At 50.5% G+C, this 12,615-nt stretch overlaps 3 protein-coding genes across 3 annotated transcripts in view; all 3 read left to right on the top strand.

Moving 5' to 3' along the window:
• ETH_00009870 (uncharacterized protein) overlaps positions 1-3,162 on the top strand; it is a gene marked incomplete at both ends in the record, with an annotated part of 8,396 nt that extends 5,234 nt beyond the window's left edge. Inside the window, 2 exons of the mRNA XM_013377051.1 lie at positions 96-1,237; positions 1,336-3,162. Of these exons, the coding sequence (XP_013232505.1) occupies positions 96-1,237; positions 1,336-3,162 (2,969 nt within the window). The remainder of the gene's footprint in view (positions 1-95; positions 1,238-1,335) is intronic.
• A 1,938-nt stretch (positions 3,163-5,100) lies between these two features.
• Positions 5,101-8,546, top strand: ETH_00009865 (uncharacterized protein; the record flags this gene model as incomplete). The annotated part of the gene is made up of 11 exons (XM_013377050.1): positions 5,101-5,335; positions 5,812-5,852; positions 6,024-6,099; positions 6,223-6,280; positions 6,388-6,464; positions 6,667-6,848; positions 7,056-7,232; positions 7,482-7,566; positions 7,864-7,935; positions 8,149-8,211; positions 8,374-8,546. The coding sequence occupies 11 exons, from the start codon at positions 5,101-5,103 to the stop codon at positions 8,544-8,546; spliced, it is 1,239 nt and encodes a 412-aa protein (XP_013232504.1).
• Positions 8,547-10,716: 2,170 nt separating this feature from the next.
• Positions 10,717-12,217, top strand: ETH_00009860 (uncharacterized protein; the record flags this gene model as incomplete). The annotated part of the gene is made up of 4 exons (XM_013377049.1): positions 10,717-10,723; positions 11,128-11,330; positions 11,573-11,784; positions 12,154-12,217. The coding sequence occupies 4 exons, from the start codon at positions 10,717-10,719 to the stop codon at positions 12,215-12,217; spliced, it is 486 nt and encodes a 161-aa protein (XP_013232503.1).
• Positions 12,218-12,615: the final 398 nt, after the last annotated feature.

Genomic DNA, 12,615 nt, shown 5'->3' with positions numbered 1-12,615 from the left:
GCAGCAGCAGCAGCAGCAGCAGCAGCAGCAAGGCAGTGGCGCAGCAGCAGCACTTGAAATGGAGTTTCTTCGGCTTCGGTGTCTCTCCCGTGCAGGGCAGCTGCTGATGGAAGGTCTTCGCTACGTAGCAGCAAGCCGCAGCAGCAGCAGCAACAGTAGCAGCAGCGCTGTTGCTGCTGCTGATGCTGCGTGGGAACATCAGCGGCTGCTGCTGCTGCGCCGCCTGCAGGGAAAGCTGCTGCGGTGTCACATGAGCCTCGCCCAGCTGCATCTTTCTCGGTTGCGTGTCGACGCAGCAGCAGCAGCAGCAGCAGCAGCAGCAGCAGGCTCTGGCGATGCGGAAGTTCAGCGAAACGCTGACCCCAGCAGCAGAAGCAGCAACAGCAGCAGCATCAGTGCTATTTTATCTGAGTTGGAAGGCGCCGGGAGGGGCCTCCGTCACCTGCTGCTGGCGTCTTGCTTCATACGTCCTTGCGAGGGCAGCAGCAAGAGCAGCAGCAGCAGCAGCAGCTGCAGCTGCTGCAGCTGCTGTGGCGGGCTGGGGGACGCAGACAGCGCGCTGCTGTATAAGTCTGTTTACTTGTCGGTGGCTGAAGTGTTTGTGGTGCTTGCCCAGGCACTGCTGAGCTCGAAGCAGCAGCAGCAGCAGCAGCAACAGCAGCAGCAGCGGGCAGCTGGTGCTGCGGGGGGTCCAGTCACTGACGTTGCTGCTGCTGCTGCTCTTTTCGAGGCCATCGGGAGAGACCTGGATGCTTTACCAGCTTGGTGTGCGCCTCTTGTGCAGTGCAGCAGCAGCTGCATGGGTGCAGCAGCAGCAGCAACAGCAGCTGCTGCCAGCAACAGCGGCAGCAGCAGCAGCAGCAGCGGTGGCAGCAGCCATGCCCTCTGGGGGCCCCCGCTGCTGCCCTGCTGCTCCGCTACTGTGCCGCCGGACAAGGAGCTGCTGCTGAACAACGGGGTGGCTTTTTGCTTGCGGGTGCTGCAGCAGCAGCAGCAGCAGCAGCAGCAGCGAAAGCACAGCTCGAGCCCCCGTCGCTACAGCCCTGGCACGAAGTCAGCGGACAGCAGCAGCAGCCACCAGCAGCAGCACGACGGGCAGCAGCAGCAGCAGCAGCAGCACCTGGAAAGGTGCCTAGACACCCGAGCGCAGCAGCTGATGGCAGCAGCTTACACAGCACTGGGGTGTCTGTACACCTCAACTGGCAGGCGAACTCGAGCGCTCATTCATGCCAAACAGGTTTGTCACTTTTAATTATTTAAAAGCATTAAAAATAGAATAGTTTGACTTCTTTGCATTCTCTGCTGTTGCTGCTGCTGGTACTGCTGCTGCTGCAGGGAGCAGCACTGTTTGCTGCTGTGGGGGACGCCATTAGTGCTGCGCGCATGCAACTGCTGCTCAGCTGCATGAAGCTGCACCCACTGCTGCTGCCGGGCAAGCAGCAGCAGCAGCAGCAGCAGCAGCACCAGTGCGATCTAGATCCCCCTACTATTGCTGCTACAGTTGCATGCAGCAAAGGCCGCTGCGACCCTCAGCAGCAGGAGCTAATGCAGCAGGAGCTGCAGCTTCTGCAGCGGCAGTTGGCGTCTCTAGAGTCGATAGGGAACGAGCACGCAGCAGCAGCTGCTGCAGCAGCAGCAGAGGCGGAAGACGAGTTCTTTCAGCCGAAGCAGCAGCAGCAAGCTGCAGCAACCGCAGCAGCAGCAGCGGCAACAGCAGCAGCAGCAGCAGGACTTGCTGACGAATGCCGCTGTCTGATGGCAGCCTTGCATTTGCGCTTAGCGGAGCAGGATCTGCTGCACGCAGCAGCAGCAGCGGGAGCAGAAGCAGCAGAAGCAGCAGCAGCAGCTGCTGCTGCTGCTGCGAGGATTACAACAGCAGCATGGAGGCCCAGTGCTGCACCATGCGAGACAGCAGAGCTTCTGGCTGTCGTGTCTGTGCTGCTGCTGAGCAGAACTAGCCTCAGCAGCAGCAGCAGCAGCAGCAGCAGAAGCATGCTGCAGCAGGGCGTCGGAAGCAGCTGCTGCCTCATAGATAAGGACAGGCTGCAGCAAGCACAGCAGCACATTGACAAGGCACTGCAGCTGTCTTCTGCGAATCCCCACAATGCGCTGCAGCAGCAGCAGCAGCAGCAGCAGCTGCTGCTGCTGCGTGAGGGTCTGCATTGTCTGGCAACTGCAACTCTTGCAGCATCCTTGGCGCTTCCTCTGTATGAGGAATTCCAGGAGCAGCAGCAGCAGCCGCAGAAGCAGCAGCAGCAGCGGCGCCACAGAGGACGCTTGCTGCAGGTAGTGGGACGAAGGCTGGAGGAGGCGCAGCAGCAGCTGCAGCAGTGGCTCCTGGTTTGGGGTGGGCCTCACTGGCAGCAGCAGCAACAGCAGCAGCAGCAACAGCAGCAGCAGCAGCAGTATGCGCAGCAGCTCTTTGAGCGGGCGTACAGCTCCTTCGCTGGCTGCTGCTGCGCTTTAGGCGCAGTGAGAGCAGCCCAGGCGGGGAAGTGGAAAATATGCCAGCAGCAGCAGCAGCAGCAGCAGCAGCAGCAGCAGCAGCAGCAGCAGCAAGCGTTGCATGCTATTCGGGCGATTGCGGGGATCGGCATGCTGGTAGTACCTTTCCTAGCGAGCAGCAAGTGCAACCGCAGCAGCAGCAGCCGCAGCAGAATGTTGCTGCTGCAGCAAGACGCGGTTGCTGCCCGCGCTGCAGCGGATGAGGCAGTGACTCAGGTTTTGCTGCCGCCAGCAGTGGCTGCTGCAGCAAGCTCGCTGTTGCTGCTGCTGCATGCATTTGTCGCAGCAGATGGCAGAATCAAAGCAGCTGGAGAAGGACGAGCAGCAGCAGCAGCAGCAGCAGCAGCAGGACAAGTCACTTCGCGCCGCAGCAGCCTCAGCTGTGCTGTGGCCAGCAGCATCCTCGCAGACCTGCAGCAGCAGCTGCTGCTGCTGAACCCGGAAACAGCACGCAGCGCAGCAACAGCAGCAGCAGCAGCAGATACAGCAGATGCCAGCTGTGCAGCAACGGGTTCCTTTAGCAAGCGTTTGCTTCTTTTGCAGCAGCACCAGCGGCAGCAGCAGCAGCAGCAGCAGCAGCAGCAGGCGCTGCTGCTGAATGCATGCTTCCAGTTGATTTCTTGCGACGCAGACTCTGAGCAGGCTGCTCCAGAGTAACAGCGGCTGCTGCTGTTGCTGTTGCTGCTGGGCATTACTGCAACGGCAGCTGCAGCAGCAGCAGCAGCAGCTGCCGCTGCTGCTGCAGCAGCAGCAGCAGCTGCTGCTGCTGCAGCAGCAGCAGCAGCAGCAGGCCGTGGAGACCGTGTCTGATCTCTCCGTTTAATTTTAAGTAACACCAGCTGCTGCAGGTCTTGGTGAGAAGAAGCAGCAGCTACTGCAGCAGCAGCTACTGCAACAGCAGCAGCAGCAGCAGCAGCCTTCCGTTGGCAGCACGCAGCACAAGATCTTATTGTGTTGCATTGCCTTTGGCGTGCCTTTCGAGTGTATGGGCAGCTGAAGGCAATCAAGAAACCCTTGCAGGTCTCTTGTCTCTAGGGTTTAGGGTTTGGGGTTTAGGGTTTAGCCTTCAAGGTTTAGGGTTTAGGGTCTAGATTTCAGGGTGTGGGGGTTGAAGGCCTAGCTTTCGGGGTTTAGGGTTTAGGGTTTGAGTTTAGCCTTCAGGTTTTAGTGTTTAGCCTTCGCGCCTTTAGGGTTTCGGGCTTAGGGTCGAACCTTTAGGGCTTAGCACTTAGGGTTTAGGGTCTAGTCTTCAGGGTTTAGGGTTTACAGTTTAGTCCTTAGGGTTTACGGTTTGAGTGGCACTTTGCATGCAGCGCACCCGCATGCATGCAGAAGCAAAAACGCCTCGTACATATTCATATTTGCCCCTACATTTTGTGTGAATAGCTCTAAATGTGCATTTTAATGCATTATTCGAGTTTTATTTTTGAACACTTTTATATTTTATTTATAATTTTTATATTTTTTATTTTCTAGAGTTTCTCAAGAGAACCTCCAGGCGGCAGCAGACTGAAGCTGTGCTGTTCCTTGTGGGCTCGAGGCCGCTCGGGAGTTTAGGGTTTAGGGTTTAGGGTTTGCGGGAAATTGGCTGAGGAGCAAGCCTGCTAAGCAGCAGCAAATAGTAAATTGAAGCATTAAGAAGTAAATTGAAAAGAAATGAATTAATTAAAGGCAAAAGGAGTGGCTAGGGGTAGGTGAGGGAAGTTAAGCCGCCGCTCCAGGCGGACGCCGTGAGCGAGCGGCAGCGCCTAGGTGCAATAAATGGGACTTTTTTGCTTGTAAAAGCCATTTATGAGTTTAACTTTATCAAAATTGAAGGAACTTGGGAATAAACATTCCAAACAACGTGCGGAGCGTCGAAAAGTGCCGGTTTTCTGCGAAGATCGCCGCAGCCACAAAACCCAGCCCCAGCGCTGAAAAGCGGCTGCTGCTGCTGCTTCTGAAGCCCCTGTTGCTGTTTCCCCAGTTTTAGCAAAAGACTTTAATCGACTGCAGAAGTATTTAATTTAAATTGTCTGTGTTTTCGCAAAAACTCGAGGGGTTCTGCCGGAGCCGGTCTTCGGGAGCCGATGCGCGCCTTGGGTGAAAGACTGCGCCCCGGCAAAGAGGATTCTCTGGTTTTTCTCCGTTTAATTTCTTTTAATTTTGTTTAAAAGATATTTTTTGTTCTTTTTTCTCGATTGCGCGTCTCGCGGAGTCGGGAGCTTCCCGGGCGCCGGTGTCGCCGCCCTCCGCAGACCCGCTGCTTTTTGGTGTTTTCGCATCTTTTCTTCTTTTTGGCCGTTTAAAACGGAATTTAAACCAATTACTCCTTTTAGATCTCTTTTTACCTTCCATTTTAACTCCCGAAGCAGTTTAAAGCCGCTTTCCATCCCGCGATCCCGCCGCCGCCGCCGCCGTTCAAGTTCAATTCAAGATCGAGCCGCGTTCCAGTTCCAGTTTTGATTCCGAGTTTGTCCCGCGTTTGTCTTGCGAATTGGAATTGGCTTTGCAATTCAAATAGGACTTCGAATTTGAGTTCAATTCCGAAAAATTCAAATTCAAATTCAAGTTCAAATTCGAGTTCAAGTTCCAGTTCAAGTTCGCCTGCGCAGAATGGCTGCAGCTGCAGCCGCCGCCGCCCCGGCCAGCGATTCGCTGCGGAATTCGGGGGAAAGCGAAGCAAAAAGTGGCAAAACTGCAGCAGCAGCAGCAGCAGCAGATCGCAAGTCTTTTGATAAAGAACAGAAGCAAAAAAATGAAGCTTTCTGGAGAAACTTGCTGCAGGAAATCGGGGTGCAGCAGCAGCAGCCGCCGCCGCCGCCCAAGACTTGGAAAGACAAACTTGCCTGTGAGATCTTTTCATCTTTTGCTTTCTTTTGTCTTTTAATCCATTTCATCCTTTTATCTATTTTATTTATTTTATATATTTACTTTTATTTATTTGCTGCTTCGTCCTTGTAGTCCTTTCCTGTTGTCGTTTGGCTTCGTTCTAATGTGCTGCTTCTCACTGCTTAGTTGTTCCCCTCTTGCTGCTGCTGTTGCAGCTGTTGCAGCTGTTGCTGCTGTTGCTGCTGTTGCTGCTGTTGCTGTTGCTGTTGCTGTTGCTGTTGCTGTCAGACGGGTTTCTTAATCCTCGCTGCAGCTCTGTTGAATTCCTCCAAATGCATTTTCTTTTTCTACACCCTAAACAACTAAACTCTGAACAACCAAGCCCTAAACTGCTAAACCCTAAAGCACCAAACCGTAGACCACTAAACCCTACACCACTCAACCCTGGAGAGATTAGGGTTTGACTCAAACTCTAGTGTCTTTGTTTTGCTGCAGGCTTTGGCTTTGTCTGCTTAGCGGCGTTGGTGGCCTCAGAAGTGCGTCCAAGGGTTTAGGGTTTAGGGTTTAGGGTTTAGGGTTTAGGGTTTAGGGTTAGAGGAGGAGGCAGAAGGACTCCTGTTCAGTGAATGCGGGCACTGTACTCTGTGCACAATTTCCGGGTTGGAGTTTAGGGTTTAGGGTTTAGGGTTTAGGGTTATGTGTTGCAGTTCGGCTATCGCATGTACATGGACTACAACTACGGCTTTGAAACAATTGACACTTCTGACGCGCAGATGCTAAAAGGTGCGTTGCTTCTCTTCCCAAACTAGGGTTTAGGGTTTAGGGTTTAGGGTTTAGGGTTTAGGGTTTAGGGTTTAGGGTTTAGGGTTTAGGGTTTAGGGTTTAGGGTTTGGCTGTGTGCTGCAGAGGTGATGTTCGGAGGGAAGCCGTGGATGGTCTTATGCAGGTGGCCCCACAAGCGCTCGTACGTCTCCGTTGCGGGTCCCTTTCGGGTTGCGGGTTTCGGGTTTAGGGTTTAGGGTTTGTGGTTTGTGGTTTGTGGTTTGTGGTTTGTGGTTTGTGGTTTTGCAGGAAGGTCCCGGACGCCATCAACCGGAGCCGCATCGAGTTGCTCAAAGTGTTGCGGATGGGCCGGCTAGACTGTGCAGGTACCCCCCCTGCCCCAACCCTAAACCCTAAACCCTAAACCCTAACCCCTAAACCCTGCCCCTCCCGCAAGCAAACCCCCTCCCCGGCACACCGCACCGCACCGCACCGCACCGCACCGCACCGCACCGCACCGCACCGCAGCAGCAGCAGCAGCAGCAGCAGCAGCAGCAGCAGCAGCAGCAGCAGCTTGCGTGCGCGCAGCGGCGCTGCCGAGCGGAGTGCGCTTCGCCGAGCGCTTCCGCATCCCCAGCAGCAGCGAGGGTTTTGTGGTGGCCAACGGGAAGGCCCCGCGGCTGCTGACGGCGTGGGCGCTGCAGTCCGCGGAGCAGCTGCTGGCCTACGTGCAGCGACACGCGAAACTCGACTTCCGCAGCGTCGACGACGTCCGAGGGTTTAGGGTTTAGGGTTTAGGGTTTGGGGTTGGGGGTTGGGGGTTGGGGGTTGGGGGTTGGGGGGTGGGGGGTGGGGTGGGGTGGGGTGGGGTGGGGGTTTGGTGGGGTGGGGGTTTGGTGGGGGGGGGGTTTGGTGGGGGGGGGGTTTGGTGGGGTTGCGACAAACCCTGAATTAGGGTTTGCGTTGCGGGCGTTCAGAACGGGTCTTTGGGCCGGCGCTGCTTGCTGCCGGCGGGCTCGCGGTGTTTGTTTTTGCTGCGCTATAAAGGCATTTCCACCACCGAAAGAAATAAACAAATCCAAACACTCTTTGCAAACATCCACCCTGCAGTTCGCAAACTCAAGTTCGCCGTTCTGGACTCCCACAAACACCAGGTTAGGGTTTAGGGTTTAGGGTTTGGGGTTCGGGGCGCGCGGGCCGCGCGCCCGGCAGACGCGCTGGGCGATGTCGTGGCTGCATTTGCAGCAGCAGCAGCAGCAGCAGCGGTTTCAGCTTTTGCTGCTGTCTTGGACTTCGAACCAAAATAAATGAACTAAATTCAATGAATATATACAGTGAAAGTAATGCTTCGAAATTGCTTTTGAGCTTTTGTTTTTTGTTCCGCCTTCGGGGTGTATGTACAGCTGAACCTGCATGGCGCAGCTCCTCTTGCTGCTGCTGCTGATCCTTCAGAGACGCAAATTGTTTGCTTCCTTAATACCACAAAAAGTGAGGCTTTCGTTGCTGCTGCTGCTGTTGCTGCTGCTGTTGCTGCTGTTGCTGTTGCTGCTGCTGCCTGTTGCTGCTGCTGCAGATTGTTTGCTTCCTTAACACCGAAAAAAGTGAGGCTTTCTTTGCTGCTGCTGCTGCTGCCTGCTGCCTGCTGCGTTGTTCTTTGGGTTCGGGGCTTTTCATTCATTACCATTGGCAATTCTTTTGAACAAATTCAATTCTTTTGCATTAATTTTAATTATTTTTAATTAATTTGAATTAATTAAATTAAATTTGCTTTTTTGTTTTGAACAGGAGAGCAGCAAGAAGAGCTGCGGAGGAAAGATGATCTTTCCAAACACTCCTTCGCTGTTTCTGTCTTTGAAGGTAATTCAAATTATTTAATTTATTTAGTTTAATTTATTTAATTATTTAGTTTCTTTAATCTATTTAATCTAATTTATTTTGTTTATTTAATTTATTTTATCTTGATTTAATTTTATTTCGTCTTGTTAAATTTGACTTTATTTTATCCAACTCAGATTGGTAAATTTGTTTTATTCAATTTATTTTTCCAATATGATATTTTTTTATTTTTAGGTTCTTTTCAAGACACTGCAGCAGTTCAGGCCTTCGCCTCGCGCTGCGCTTCTGCTGCTGCTGGTGGGTTTGCTGCTGCAGAAAATTGCATAAAGTGAATTAAAGAAGAATGGACTTATTCAATTAATTAAACTGCAATTAACTTAATTAATTAATTTAATTAATTAATTTAATTAATTAATTTAATTAATTAATTAAATTTGTTGTTTTGGGACTTTGCTGCAGACACAGAGGGCTTCGTCGCCATGCAGCAGCACCCCACAGTGCGCCGAGTGCAGCAGCAGCAGCAGCAGCAGCAGCAGCAGGGGGAGGACCAGAAGCAGCAGAAGAAGCCGAAGAAGAAGCAGAAGAAGCAGAAGCGCAAGCGGCAGCCGAAGCAGCAACAGCAGCAGCAGTAGCTGCAGCAGCGCCGCAGCTGTTGCTGCTGCAGCGTTGCAGCAGCAGCGCGGCAGCAGCAGCGCGGCAACAGCAACCGCTGCAGCAGCAGCAGCAGCAGCAGCAGCCACTCTGCCTAGCAGCTAAGATTGTTAACAGCTGCCCCTAGCAGGCAACAGAGGTAGCGCTGCTGTTTTATTTTGGGTTTGTTTGGGGCTTGCTGCTGCATGCAGCTGCTCTTTATTTTTTAGCTTTTTACTTTTTAGCCTTCAACCCTTCATTTTAATTCTTCTGAATTTCTTGTTTAATTAAAAAGTAATTAATTGATTAATTAAAAACTAATTAGTTAAAATGCAGAAAAGACTTCTTATGAGCTCTAAAAGAAAAGAAACACACTAGTTGCAGCTGCTGCAGTGCCAGCTACTGCAGCAGCAGCTGCTGCAGCGGTAGCAGCAGCAGCAGCTGCAGCGGCAGTAGCACCAGTGGCAGAGGCAGCAGCGGCAGAAGCAGCAGTAAGGCTGGGGGCCCGGATGTGTGGACATATCTTATATTGTTGACATAAATGTTATTTATTTTTAATTGTTTGGGAGGTTTGACCTCCAAATTAATTTGTTTAGTTTAAAAAGGCCGGAGGCGAGTTAAAATGGCTGCGGATGTGCCGATACACCCGAAAAGCAGCGAGGTGTCTATACACCTGGGAAGCAGCGGGGTGTCTGTACACCTGAAAACGCAACGATTTCGATTTAAATGTAATTTATTTGTTTTTATTTACAAATGAAAACAAATTCAATTATTTTTAAGCCGCTAATGACGCAAAAACGAGAATAAAACCCGAAGAAACTTCGGTGCTGCGCCAGACGAGCCGGCGCGGCAGTTCCCGGAGTGGCAGCAGTTTAGGCGAGAAAGTTTGAATTTGAATGGATTTTAAAATAAAAACTAAATCAAATGAATAAATTAAATTAAAATAAAATTAATTAATTTAATTTAATTCGTTTGAGCGCTGGTTTTCCGTTGAATGCAACCTACACGCTGCCCGGTTGACTCCTGCATGCGAAAGCCCCAATGAGCAACTAGGGTTTAGGGTTTAGGGTGTAGGGTTTAGAGTCTTTAGACTTGAGGGAAAACTAAAAGAGAAGAAGGAACTTCGTTTTATATTTGCTGTCGTCGGGCAGAGGAAGCTGTCGCCGCCTTCTGATCCGTGCTCGAGGGTTTAGGGTTTAGGGTTTAGGGTTTAGGGTTTAGGGTTTCTGCGTTGGCCTGGCTTCTTTTTTGTATCCCTCCCGTCCTACCAACGCCAGCTTGTCAGCGGTTAGCTGAGTCTTCGGGCCAAACCCTAAACCCTAGTTCGTGGTTTACGCAGTGCAGAAAGCCCAGGTTTCAGGGTTTAGGGTTTAGGGTCTAGGGTTTAGGGTTTAGCCATTCAAAATGACGACAGCGCATAGGCCCACGTGGCATACCGCCTTAGGAGGGGAAAACCAAGGAGGGAACCGGCTGGCGCACGCAACGACAAAGGCAAGCTAGGGTTTAGGGTTTAGGGTTTAGGGTTTCGGGTTCAGGGTTTAGGGTTTAGGGTTTACGGTCTAGGGTTTAGGGTTTAGGGTTTAGGGTTCGGGTTGGTGTTTGCGTTGGGGGGCTGAGTCCGAGCATTTGGGGTTGAGGGCGAGTTGGAGACCTGCAGGAGAGGGTCGAGGGTTTAGGGTTTAGGGTTTAGGGTTTAGGGTTTAGGGTTTAGGGCTTAGGGTTTAGGGTTTGCGTGCAGCGATCTGCGCGGGACCAGCCCGGAGAACTGACTCTGAAAAAAAGGGTTTTTGAAAATCTTCCGAAGTCCAGAAAAGAATTCGCCGAAGAATTAAACAAATCCGAAAAAACCCTCAAAGGCCAGCAAAAGAAGAGCCTCTTGTGAGCCTAAAACCCTGAATTAGGGTTTAGGGTTTAGGGTTCCGGGTGGAGGGTTTAGAGTTCGGCAGCGCGGACAAGTACAAGAGCTAGGCGCATCATTCAATTCAAATTCTTTTATTTATTTGCATATTTAATTAAATTAAATTAATTTAATTTAATTTATTTAACTTAATTATTTAATTTATTTTTTTTAATTAAATTAAATTAATTAAATTAAATTAAATTAATTTATTATCTAATTTCAAATTCCCCCTTTTGTGGTTTTGCTTCTGCTGCTGCAGGACCCTCACTACGATGCCAGGTGCTGCTCTCTTCATCTTCAGCAGTTTTTAATTTAATTTAATTAGTTAATTTAATTTAATTAATTTAATTAATTTAATTTAATTTAATTTAATTTAATTGTTTATTAGATGACCAATTTCATTGTTAATTTTTTATTTTATTTCGCTGGGTTAGTTGCAAGTGATGTTGCCACTGGGAAGCAGCAGCAGCACTAGGGTTTAGTGTTTAGGGTTTAGGGTTTAGGGTTTGGGGCTTGGGAAGGTCTCTGCAAGGGCTGCTGCTGTCCGAGCTGCTGCTGGTGTTGCTCCTGCTGCTGCTCCTGCTGCTGTTGTTGCTCCGTTGCTGCTGCGGTTGCTGCTATTCGTGCTGCTGCTGCTGTTGCTGCTATTTGTGCTGCTGCTGCTGCCGCTGCTGCTGCTGCAGAGGTTGAGAACCCTTTCCCTGAAGACGCAGACGACGTGGAGTCGGCGAAGCCGGGAGCAGCAGCAGCAGCAGCAGCAGCAGCAGCAGCAAAAGACTCCGACGGCGAAGCTTCTTCTTCAGAAAGCAGCGACGAAGAAGAAGCAGAATTGCTGCGGGAGTTGGAGAAGATTAAAAAAGAAAGAGCTGAGAGAGAAGCAGCAGCAGTCCGCCAATTTGCTGCTGCTCCTGCTGTTTTGCTGCTGCTGCTTTTGCTGCTGCTGCTGCTGCTTTTGCTGTTGCTGCTTTTTTTGCTGCTGCTGCTTTTGCTGCTGCTGCGTTTGTTGCTGCTGCTGCTGCTGCTGGTGGTTTTTCAGCGGCTGGTGCTGCTTCTGTTGCTGCTGCTGCACTTCCTGCTGCTGCAGCTGCTGGGTTTGCTGGTGCTGCTGCTGCTGCTGCTTGTGTTCAGGCCCGGGCGCTGGAGCAGCAAAAAGCAGCAGAGCAGCAGGAGCGAATGCTGCGGGCCAATCCGCTGCTGCTAAACCCTAATTCAAACCCTAGCGACACAGCAGCAGCAGCAGCAGCAGCAGATGGCGCAGCAGCAAAACCCCTCGTGAGAAGATGGGATGATGAAGTTGTTTTTAAAAACCAGGCGAAGAACTTAACCACTCCGAAGAAGCAGTGAGTTTTATTTAATTTAATTAATCTAATTAATTTAATTAATTTAGTTAGATCAATTAATTAATTGATTAATTAATTAATTTGTTTGTTTTGTTTTTATTCTTTGTTTTGCCTTTTCTTATTTGCTCATTTCCTTTTAACTGTCAGCAGTTTGCCTTCTTCGTTTCCTTTTTTTTTGTTTCTGCTGCTGCTGCTGCTGCTTTTGCTGCTGCTGCTTTTGCTGGTGCTGCTGCTGCTGCTTCTTCCGCTACTGGTGCTGCTGCTGATTTGAATGCTGCTGCTGCTGCAGCAGGATTGGCGTTTCGTTGCTTGGTAAAGCCAATTTAGGGTTTAGGGTTTAGGGTTAGGGTTTGTTGTTTGTTGCTGCAGCTTCATAAACGACCCTGTGCGGAGCGAATTTCACAAGAAGTTTCTGCAGCGCTACGTGGACTAATTTTGGAAATATAAATTCATTTATTGTTATTTATTTATTTATTTTGTTGTTTTTTATTCTAATTTAAATAAAATAAATAAATATTCGATAAATGGTGGCTTGTCGCGCGCGCCAGCTGCTGCGGCGCGCTTTCTGAGGTGTACGTACACCTGAGGTGCACGTACATCTGGGTTGTACGTACACCTGGGGTGTACGTACACCCCAAATTTTCGCCTCTTTTTCGAATTCACAATTGCCATTCCAGTTATATTTTCGATTAATAATTGCAGTTAAGACTTCAATTGCAATTATAATTGCAATTGGAACTGAATGCAAAAATTCAAATTTATATTCCGCTTTTGTACCTTCTCGCATTCGGGTGTACGTCCACCTCGGAAGACAAAAACCAGACTGGGAAG

Source organism: Eimeria tenella, genomic scaffold, assembly GCF_000499545.2.
Source record: "Eimeria tenella Houghton genomic scaffold, Eth_scaff45, whole genome shotgun sequence".
Lineage (NCBI taxonomy): Eukaryota > Apicomplexa > Conoidasida > Eucoccidiorida > Eimeriidae > Eimeria > Eimeria tenella.
The sequence above is the reverse complement of the archived record's forward strand: the minus strand, read 5'-3'. Positions and strand labels throughout refer to the sequence as shown.